Source organism: Cucurbita pepo, chromosome 20 (genome assembly GCF_057944985.1).
Source record: "Cucurbita pepo subsp. pepo isolate OVF chromosome 20, ASM5794498v1, whole genome shotgun sequence".
In the NCBI taxonomy this organism is placed as follows: Eukaryota; Viridiplantae; Streptophyta; class Magnoliopsida; order Cucurbitales; family Cucurbitaceae; genus Cucurbita; species Cucurbita pepo.
In genome coordinates, this window is record NC_141817.1 from 2140742 (window position 1) to 2151884 (window position 11143).

An 11143-nucleotide genomic window follows, 5' to 3' on the forward strand; every position below is an offset into this window, starting at 1 on the left:
GTGCAACGCTTTTCAAGACGTGTTGTGCCCAACGAACGTCTGTATAGAGAGAGCGAGAGGAAGAAAGGGGCATAAGGAAAAAAGATGTTAGAAATACTTATGGTGAAGGAGCGAAATAAAGAATAATAGTAAGGAATGGCATCTTGATTCTATATCATCTTTTTATTCTGTATCATAGTAATCAAATAATAAACCTTCTTATGATTGTTGTTGTTTCAATTTTTTTTTGTTTAAAAAATCTTTTGTGTTTTCAAATATAATCAATAATTTTATCTACTATTCATTGTAACAAAAAAGAGGATAGAGGGTTATACTTCACTTATTTTGTAAAAATAAGCTCACCGCTACCAAATATTGTATGCTTTAGTCGGTTACGTTTTGTCGTTAGTCTCACAATTTTTAAAACGTGTCTACTACGGAGATGTTTCCACACCCTTGTAATAAGGAATGCTCCGTTCTCCTCTCCCTACAATTTACCCTCCTTAGGAGACTAGCGTCCAGTATGGCTCTAATACCATTTATAACAATCCAAGTCCACCGCGAGCAAATATTGTTTGCTTTGACGTGTTACATATCGTCATCAACCTCAAAGTTTGTAAAACATGTATGCCATGGAGAAGTTTCCACACTCTTACAATAAATGTTTCGTTCTCTACTCCAATCGATGCGGGTCATGTTAGGCTCTCCCGAAACGGCCTTTCTCCAAAGGCCAATATGTTGTTAAACATGCATCAGCACAAAGGGCTGAAAGTGTCCGAGGCAGTGTCGTTTTTTCATTAAATGAATGAATGCAAGTGGTGGGGAAGATGGCAACGTCACAACCAATGAAGTAACTTGAAGAGTGGCGAAGTTGCTGAGCTCAACGGAAGCAATGGCCTCTTCTCTTTTGTCAATATCTCACAGATTCACAACGCTACAGCTTACACAGAACCAACATGGGCGCATTCACTAATAAATTTTCCAGACCCATCAAAGAAAATGAACTCACAAAAACACATTTGTTCAAAGTAGCAGCACACTTCCATATCAAGCATGGCCTTTTCTTCTTGAAAATCAAAACAAAATGCTCTCTTTTGACCCATCTTAGACATTGCATCAACATCAATTCTTTTACACATCTTCTAATGCCTAACTAGATTCCCTTTTCGGAGCGAAAAGGACCCGAAAATTACTACTTTTCATTCTTCGTCTGATATACAACGGAGTCGAAAAAAGCACGCCATTCCTGATATGATAAAAAGGCAGACTAGACTTGTTTATCTATTCATTTGCACAAGTATGAGAGTTATAATGGTAGTTCTATGTTGAACACTGTCATAAGCCCTATTCTCTAGGACCAAGACCTATTCTCAAGGTCTTTTTTTGGCTTGTTAGTTTATCTTTAGGTTTAACAGAAGGCTATATAATGCCATTCTTTCTGCTGTTGAAATCATCAAGTTTTGAGTGTCATATTGTATGTCTTGAATAACTTTGGTGTTGTGAGTACATTTGTTCCGCTTTCGGCTCACAACAAGTGGTATCAGAGCATTGTTGTGGTATTTGGGGGTATTGTGAAAGTTTGGGCCTCATCGACCATTAGACGTGCTCACAATCGTGTTTATTCTCTTGAAAATCAGTTTTCAAGAATTGTGTTTTTGAGTTACATCCAGATTAATTATTGCAAATGGCCGAACCATCACGACGTGGATCGAGAGTGTGGAGTTCCAATCTCGAAGTAGAAAAATTTGATGGAACCAATAATTTTGGTGTTTGGCGAGGCGAAGTTAGCGATTTGCTGGTCATGCAAGACCTCGATGTTTCTCTCCAAGAGGAGATGCCTGAAGACATGACAGAAGCAGAATGGACAAAATTAAATCGGCAAGCCTGTGGAATTATTCGATCCTGTCTTGGCAAGGATCAGAAATATCCATTTATGAAGGTTACCATGGCGAAAGAATTATGGGACAAGCTTGAAGCGAAATATATGAAGAAGAGTGTGGAAAATAAACTCTATTTGAAGAAGAAACTCTTCCGTTTTGACTACAAGGAAGGTATCTCAATGGCTGAGCATTTGGATGATTTTAACAAAATCATCACTGATTTGCTCAATCTTGATGTTAAGATTGATGACGAGGACAAGGCGTTGTTGTTATTAAACTCTTTGCCGGAATCCTACGAGTTTTTAGTAACAACCCTACTACATGGAATCACTAATATTGATTTTGAAGATGTTTCAAATGCCTTAATAAACAATGAGATGCGAAAGAAGGAAAAGGAGACGTATCAAAACTCTAGCTCAAATGTTCTCACTGCTCATGGAAGAACTTCTACCTGGAAAAGGAACGAATGTGGAGAGTCTCGATTAAAGTCGAGAGGTAGATCTGATAATTGGAGAAAACTTGATAAAAATGAGTGTGCATATTGTCGACAGAAAGGCCATTGGAAAAAAGATTGTTCGATCTTAAAAGAGAAGGGGTCGAAGTCCAATGTGGTTAAAGATGACGACACTGATACAGATGATGCCTTGACAATCTCCTTATCAGCCAGCCAAACCATGGAATGGATTCTTGATTCTGGGTGCTCCTATCATATGTGTCCCAACAAAGAGATGTTTTTGGACTTCAAAAAGTTCAATGGTGGAGTTGTCTATATGGGCAATGATAGTACTTGCAAGATAATGGGAATCGGCTCAGTACAAATCAAGATGTTTGATGGGGTTATACGAAAACTCAAAGATGTGAGGTATGTTCCTGACTTGAAGAAAAACTTGATTTCACTTGGCGTTTTGGATGCGAGTGGTTATCGCATCATTTTGGAAGGAGGGAATTTGAAAGTAGCTCGTGGAGCTTTGGTGGCAATTACAGGAACTAGAAGAGGTAGCATATACTACCTCAACGGAACCACAATAATTGGGCATGCTGCTATGGCAAGTTCGAAAGAACAAGACATATCGAAATTATGGCACATGCGACTCGGGCATGCTGGTGAGAAGGCGCTTCAGACATTGGTGAACCAAGGAGTCCTTAAGGGTGCCACAACTGGAAAAATTGATTTCTGTGAACATTGTATATTTGGTAAACAAAAAAATGTGAAGTTTGGTACAGCTATACACCAAACAAAGGGTATTTTGGATTATGTTCACACCGATGTATGGGGTCCCACAAAGAATGTCTCATTGGGAGGAAAGAGGTGGTTTGTCACCTTTATTGATGACTACTCGAAGAGAGTTTGGATGTATCCCATGAGGCACAAAAACGAGGTTCTCCAAATCTTCCTAGAGTGGAAGAAAATGGTAGAGAATCAGACGGATAGGAAAATCAAAAAGCTGAGATCAGACAACGAGGGAGAATATACTTATGATCCATTCCTTAAAGTATGCCGAGATGAAGGGATCGTTCGACACTTCACTGTTCCTGGTAAGCCACAACAAAATGGAGTTGCTGAGAGAATGAACCAGACATTAATAGAGAAGGTTCGATGCATATTGTCTCAAGCAGGATTGAGTAAGGCATTTTGGGCTGAGGCTCTCAGTTATGCAGTTCACTTGGTGAATCGTTTACCTGTTTCTGGAAACGGTGGGAGAACTCCGCTTGAGGTATGGTCAGGTAGTCCTGTTAGTGATTATGATAAATTGCATGTGTTTGGGTGTCCTGCTTATTATCATGTGACAAACTCAAAACTGGATCCTAGAGCAAAAAAAGCCAAGTTTATGGGCTTTAGCAAAGGTGTGAAGGGCTATAGGTTATGGTGTCCAGAAACAAGTAAAATTGTTAATAGTCGAGATGTGACATTCGATGAGTCTGGAATGTTTTTGCAGAAAATTGAAAATAATGACGAGGCATTGAAGCAGGTGGAGAAGGTGGTGTTCTCTCCTGATGTGGTTGCTCCTACCGAAGAACCTATTGATCAGGTAAATAATAACTTTGATGTCTTAGAACAAAAAGAGCAAAGTCTTGAGGAGCAAAGCCTTGTGAATGAAAGAGTGGAGGAACCTGAGTCAATCGCCAAGAATAGACCACGAAGGGTAATTCGAAAACCTGCAAGGTTTGATGATACGATAGCATATGCTTTCTCTTTGATTGATGGAGTTCCTAACAGCTACAAAGATGCTATTCAGAGCCCGGATAGCTTACACTGGCAAGAGGCTGTGAATCAGGAGATAGCATCATTGGAGATAAATCAAACTTGGGATTTGGTACCACTTCCAAAAGGTAAGAAGGAAATTGGTTGTAAATGGGTTTTTGCAAAAAAGGAAGACTCTTCTGGTATACGTTATAAGGCTCGACTTGTGGCTAAAGGTTACGCACAAAAGGAAGGTATTGATTACAATGAAATTTTCTCACCTGTGGTAAAACATTCTTCCATTCGAATTTTGTTGGCTTTGGTTGCTCAATTTAATCTTGAGCTTGCACAACTTGATGTAAAAACTGCTTTTTTGCATGGAGATTTGGAAGAAGAAATATATATGGCGCAACCAGTTGGTTTCCAAGTAGTTGGACAACAACATTTAGTATGCAGATTGAAGAAATCTTTGTATGGGCTGAAGCAATCCCCTCGCCAATGGTATAAAAGGTTTGATCATTTCATGGTAGAGCATATGTATACTCATAGTCAATTTGACCATTGTGTGTATTATCGGTGTCTCGATGATGGATCGTTTATCTATTTGCTCTTATATGTTGATGATATGTTAATTGCTTCAAAGAGACAGATGGAGATTGATAAGCTCAAAGATGAGCTTTCTAAAACATTTGAAATGAAAGACTTAGGCAATGCAAAGAAAATACTTGGAATGGAGATAGAGCGAGATCGGAAAAAAGGTACAGTCTGGTTGACTCAGTCTCAATATCTACGCAAGGTATTGTCAAGATTTAGTTTGAATAATTCAACCAAACCCGTTAGTACTCCACTTGCTCCTCATTTCAAGCTTAGTGCTTCCATGTGTCCAAGTTCTGATGATGACAAAAGGTATATGGAGAACATTCCTTATACAAATGCTGTTGGTGCGTTGATGTATGCTATGGTGTGTACTCGACCTGATCTTTCACACGCAGTAAGCATGGTGAGTCGTTATATGCATAATCCTGGTAAAGAGCATTGGCAGGCTGTAAAATGGATTCTTAGGTACATTCTTGGCACTATTGATGTTGGTATTAAGTTTCAAAAACAAGAAATGTTTAAGCTTGACAATCGTGTAGCTGGTTATGTGGATTCTGATTATGCTGGTGATTTGGATAAGCGACGATCTACTACGGGTTATTTATTTACTATGGCTGGTGGACCTGTTTGTTGGCGTTCAACATTGCAGTCTACTGTTGCATTGTCTACCACTGAAGCAGAGTATATGGCAGTAACAGAAGCTTTTAAAGAAGCTATTTGGATGCATGGTTTGATCAATGACTTGGGTATTTTGCAGGAACATATAGATGTATTTTGTGATAGCCAGAGCGCTATTTGCTTGTCAAAAAATCAAGTCCATCATGCTCGTACAAAACACATTGATGTCCGTTTTCACTTTATTCGAGAAATTATTAGCAAAGGGGATATTCGGTTATTAAAAATTGGAACAGCTGATAACCCTGCTGATATGTTGACAAAGGTTATCACTCGTGAAAAGTTCTGGCATTGTTTAGATTTCATCAACGTCGGAAGGGAGTAGTGTGTTGACATGGTAGCAACCAAATTAGCTATAACTTGGAGATCTTATGACAAGGTGGAGATTGTTGAACACTGTCATAAGCCCTATTCTCTAGGACCAAGACCTATTCTCAAGGTCTTTTTTTGGCTTGTTAGTTTATCTTTAGGTTTAACAGAAGGCTATATAATGCCATTCTTTCTGCTGTTGAAATCATCAAGTTTTGAGTGTCATATTGTATGTCTTGAATAACTTTGGTGTTGTGAGTACATTTGTTCCGCTTTCGGCGCACAACATTCTATACTTGCAAATTGGGTACCATCTTGATCTCGCCGAAGGATGATGGCTTTGTCTTTGATGCTCGTGATGATTTTGAAGAAGATTTTGGAGAGAAGTTTCTGGTCTTTTTCTTTGGTTTTGTGGGAATGTTGGGAATTTCTGTGCGTGGAAGTTCACCAAAGAAGTCTGATGATTGTTGGCGTAGCATTGCTTGATCAAAATCTGTACACAAGAGAAAATAAAAATCTTTGATAAGCAATGATTCGCCATTCATTTTGATGGACACACCACAGCAACCAAACAATCACAGGCCATGTGCAACTTCCATCAATTCTGTACAGAAAATTATGAACTGGCTATCAACGTCGAGCAAGGAGACCCCAAAAAAAGAAGAAAATGTCTTGAGTATCACAAAGGCTGGTCAGAACTGGGATGACAGACTATCCTAATTTAGCACTTAGTTCAAGTGTCAACAAAGATCCAAGAACTACGACAACGACCTCTAGGACGAAACTCTGACAACAAATATAGACAGTCAAATGTACAAGGTGAAATAGAATAGTAAATCTCAAGATAACTTCATGTTTAGACAGAAATTTGGTGATGAACCGAACGAAATTAGGGAGTGGATTGGCTTATCAACATGGGTTAGGGAGATTCAACCATTAGAAGATGGAAAAGGTTGATTGTAACCGCCTAAGCCCACCGCTAGGTAGCAAATATTGTCCACTTTGGCTCGTTACGTATTGTCATCAGCCTCACGGTTTTAAAACGTATCTACTAGGGAGAAGTTTCCACACCCTTTTAAGGAATGTTTCGTTCCACTCTCAAACCGATGTGAGATCTCACAATCCACCCTCCTTGATGGCCCTCAACATCCTCGTTGACACACCACTCGGTGTTTGGCTATGATACTATTTGTAACAGCTCAAGCTCACCGCTAGAAGATATTGTCCGTTTCGGTCCGTTACATATCGCCGTCAACCTCACGATTTTAAAACGCGTCTACTAGGGAGAGGTTTCCACACCCTTATAAGAATGCTTCGTTCCCCTTGCAGGATCTGATATCACATATTTCAATTACCCCAGACAGAGGAGAGATATCTCGTGACATAAAAGCCAAAATCTCTCAAATGGGGTAAAGAATCTTCAAAATCTGTTCATCTCATAGGTTAACCCGTGAAAGCCCCTGTTTTCACTTGTCCACGAACACAAAATACCTTCCTTCCAATCCAACATATTCTCAGTACCATTTCTACAGCAATTTCTTTGCTATAAAAAAGAAGTGATCCAAAAATGAAAAGGAGAAACTACAATGGAGGGTGGCAAGAAAGTACCAAGAGAAGACCATGTTGTAGGAGCTGTAACAGCAGAAGAACTGGAATCTATTCTATCACTAATATCCCCAAACGACGCAGCTGATAAATGCTCTGGTGCTGTTTTGAATTCATTCATCTGCCAGAACAAGGGAGAATTTAAGAGACCCAGATAGCTAAATTGTGCAAAGAAGTGAAAATATTGAGATCAGATGATGATAATAACGTACCCAACTGGGCGCTGTTCCAGAATGGCCATCCCATCCAATATGTGCCACATGCTTCACATCCGTAGGATACCCAATCTCCATCTCTCGTTCTTTCACCACTGAAACCCCAAAATTCAGTCCCAAATAATCAAAACCCAAATCAAAAGTTAAGAGGGAAATTGTGTAAAAGAGAGAAGAAACAGAAACAGAAACAATACCAAAGATTTGGGAAATGTACTTGAAACTTTTGTAGATCCCTTTCAATTTGTTTGACATGATGTTGAAACAGCTGATACAACCAACCCCTTTAGACAATAAGATTACGAAACGACAAGCAAAAACCCCCCAAAGAAATTGGAGATCGATGGCGGTTGTTTTTCCTTCAAACCTGCCAGAAAAGTAGGCATGTTCAGCTTGGACAAGCTTTGCGAGTATTTTTTTAAGCACATTACAATCAAACAATGCCTAGAGTACCCGAGAAGGCTTAGTGCATGTGATTTCAGTTTCCTTTCTTCCCGGTGGATGAAGAATGGTATCTAATAATTTGACACATTTCATTAATGAGGAAGATACGATTTGTAGATTCATTAAAGGGTTTCAAACCCCACATTTCTTTCCCCTAATACAACAGTTCAAAATGCAGAAAACTAAACACAAAATCAAGTAGAAGCGAAAATGGAAACGATACAATACCTAAAGAAAAGCAACAAGTTCTTCTTCTTCTCCAGCAACTGAAGTAGAATGATCCAAAACGTTCATTTGGGTGTTCAAAAAGCCTAAAAGTGAAAGCCCATCAAGGAAAACACAAGAAAGAAGAAAGGAGCAATGAAATGTGAAGAACAGAGAAATGGGTGGCCTTAGAAAATGAAGGGTAATTGAGAGAGTTGCAAGGGAGAAGACAACATACCAAGAAGATTAGGTATTGGGTCAGTCATAATATGTATTCTGTTCATGTACATCTATGATGACCCTATATTGCTTGCTAATCAGATGCTGTTTTGTGGGTCAATACCAAAGTTTGTGCAAATTTCATTTTAGTCCTCCAATTTTAGGTTTATTTTTAAAAAGTTTCAAAAAAAAAAAAAAAAATCACTCATTTGAAGATATGCTCATGTGTTAATTTAATAACACTTGAAGTCATGTTATGAATTAATAAAAATTCAAACTTTATTTTTACTCACAAATTTCTTTCTTTTTTTTATTATCTAATTTTAAAAGGAATTCAAAATCCAGCCAAACATTTTAATCTAAAAAATTAATTATAATTTAAAATTTAGTTAAGAATTCAAATATTATTTTTAAAATAAGGTGTTGAATGTCTCAAAACTCGAAACAAATATAAATTATTAAAATATATATATATATATATATATATATAAAGACGAAAATACATGATAATTAATACGAAAAAAGGTCGTTTTCTAACCCAAAAAAGTCTCCAAAGTTTTTTAAGAAAACAAGAATCAAGTTGAGGTTAGGTGAGTTTTTATGAGTTTTTAAAGTCACAATTGGGGAAAAGCCAAAAAAATGAACCAATTTTGAGTGCTTAACAATTGGGTTACTGGGATTTTCCATTTCCAGCTGCTTTTTTTTTTTTTTTTTCCTTTTTTTTTTCCTCTCTCTAGCTGTTTCCCATATTTTTCTCACATATTTTCCCTTTTTCTTATTATTTTAAATAATTTTCTCTTTAATCATAACTCTAAATTATAAGTTTAGTAATTTATTATTAAACTTTAAAAAAATTTAACTCAGATATGGAGATTTACTTTTAAGTTTATGTCTAATAAATTTTTTTTATCTATTCGTTCATTTTATATTTTGTGTCGTGATTTTAAAAAAATTTCAATAATTTAGAGATCTAATTGATACATAATTAAAATTATTTATTAGCCATATTTTAAAACTTATGATAAAAATAATGGTTTTTATTTTTATTATTATTTATTTATTTATTTTTGTTGGTTTCGTGCACCCCATAAGGATAAGGAGGTGATTTGAATTATGAAATAAGACAATATTCTTTTATATATTTTATTATTTATTTTGTAATTAAGAAAATCATAAAATATAATTTTGGGGCCGTTTGAGTTGGGTGAACTGAAATTGGGGTGTGGGGGCATTGGGCACTCCATTTGACAGCTGCTTTTAATGCTCAGGTGTGGTTGATGGTTGTTGGAGGCACGTCTTGGCCTTCGCTTCAACACACACAATCGCCTCTCCCTTTCAAACAAACCCATTTCCTCTTTTATCTAACTCTTTTCCACTCCTTTCATTTCAATCTACACTTTCTTTTTCCCTTTTTGCCCTTTTCCGGTTAAATTCTAATTCGAGCATAGCTAGCTGATTTAGACATCTAACGAAAGGATGGTAGTCTCGAGCTAACGAGCGTAATAGAAAGTTGGAGGCAAATGGACGATAAGATTAGATCGAGAAAAGGGCCTGAGAGGTGGCCTGAGGGATTCGAACCTCCAATTCTAAAAAACGTGCAACATGTTAGTGAATAATTTCAAAATATTCTAGTATTTGCCACTTAAATTTATATTCAATAATTTGAATTTACTTCGAAATTTTAAGGAACGGTCGTGATAAAGTTACACTAAATAATTTTCATTCGCCAACGCAACAATATAACAGCCCATTTATGACTAGGGGCCTGTTTGATGCGATAATTGGGCCGACCAAGCCCATAGTCTAGATGTTATTGGGCCGAAATCACAAGCCCAAAAATAATAGAGATTTGATATAGAACACATAACAGAATGAGATATATTTAGATCAGAGGCAGAATACAAACTACATCCCATTAAACGACACCGTTTCTTTGTGGTAATGTAGGCTCGAAGAAGCCCTGAAATGAACTAACCGTAATTGAGGCGAAATATGTCGTTCTGAACGCAAAGGTTGCCCTGTGCCGTGGGTACCAAGTGAAACATCTGCAAGCAATATTCTTTATTTTCATTAAAAACTACTAGCATAGCTCAACTTTTCGATTAAAAAGTTGGGTGTTTGAATCCTTCCGTTCAATATATTACTTCAAAACTTATAAAAAACTGAACTTTTAAGAGTATAAGTTGATGGGTAAGCATGAACCTGGCTGAATCTGAGGTGGTGTTCTTCTTCGGGCAGCTCGAGACTGCCGCTGACGAAGATGAGGATGGAGCCAGGGACGGCGGAGGGCTGCGTGTCGACAGTGCTGACGACATGCCGGCAACGTTCGAATGGCAGCTGCTGAAGCCTGGAGGAGATGTCATCAACGCCTAATATTTGCTGCCCCTCGAAAGTGAGCATGGAGTCAGGCTGGTACAAAGTGGAAAGGGATGGTCTTTCATTATCGAACAATTGGTAATAATGTTCCACAAACGCCTTCCCCACTATATCAGTCTCTTCTTCCATCTCTTACTCTGCAACAAAAACAGGGGCTTGTAACTCAAAACCCTTTTATTCTCTGCTGATTATATAATGCTCTGTTTTTTCAAGTGCATGGAGGAGGGGGGACAATTACTGGCATGCCCTTGGGATCTGCTTGGCCAGTGAAAGAGAAGGTGGGTAAAGGAGACATTTGGGTGAGGTGGATGAAAATAGGGAATAATCCAAATCGCTGTGTTTGTACGCAAACAGAGGAATAAAGGAGATGGTAAAAGAAGAATAAAGAGTATCAAACTTTTCCAGGCCTTTCGGCTCTGCAATTTTATTCTTTGCTTACACCAATTAAACCCCATTTTAAG

At 37.8% G+C, this 11143-nt stretch overlaps 2 protein-coding genes across 2 annotated transcripts; both read right to left on the reverse strand.

Moving 5' to 3' along the window:
- Positions 1-997: 997 nt before the first annotated feature.
- On the reverse strand, positions 998-8429 carry LOC111782506 (CRIB domain-containing protein RIC10). The gene is made up of 8 exons (XM_023663267.2): positions 8326-8429; positions 8112-8194; positions 7893-7954; positions 7637-7806; positions 7440-7537; positions 7231-7348; positions 5911-6115; positions 998-1297 (listed from the first exon to the last, which is right to left on the reverse strand). Exons 4-7 carry the CDS (start codon positions 7692-7694, stop codon positions 5913-5915), a joined length of 477 nt encoding a protein of 158 aa, XP_023519035.2. The 5' UTR covers positions 7695-7806; positions 7893-7954; positions 8112-8194; positions 8326-8429; the 3' UTR covers positions 998-1297; positions 5911-5912.
- Positions 8430-10001: 1572 nt separating this feature from the next.
- NTL (NTF2-like protein) lies at positions 10002-10972 on the reverse strand. The gene is made up of 2 exons (XM_023663269.2): positions 10509-10972; positions 10002-10351 (listed from the first exon to the last, which is right to left on the reverse strand). The coding sequence occupies exons 1-2, from the start codon at positions 10809-10811 to the stop codon at positions 10277-10279; spliced, it is 378 nt and encodes a 125-aa protein (XP_023519037.1). The 5' UTR covers positions 10812-10972; the 3' UTR covers positions 10002-10276.
- Positions 10973-11143: the final 171 nt, after the last annotated feature.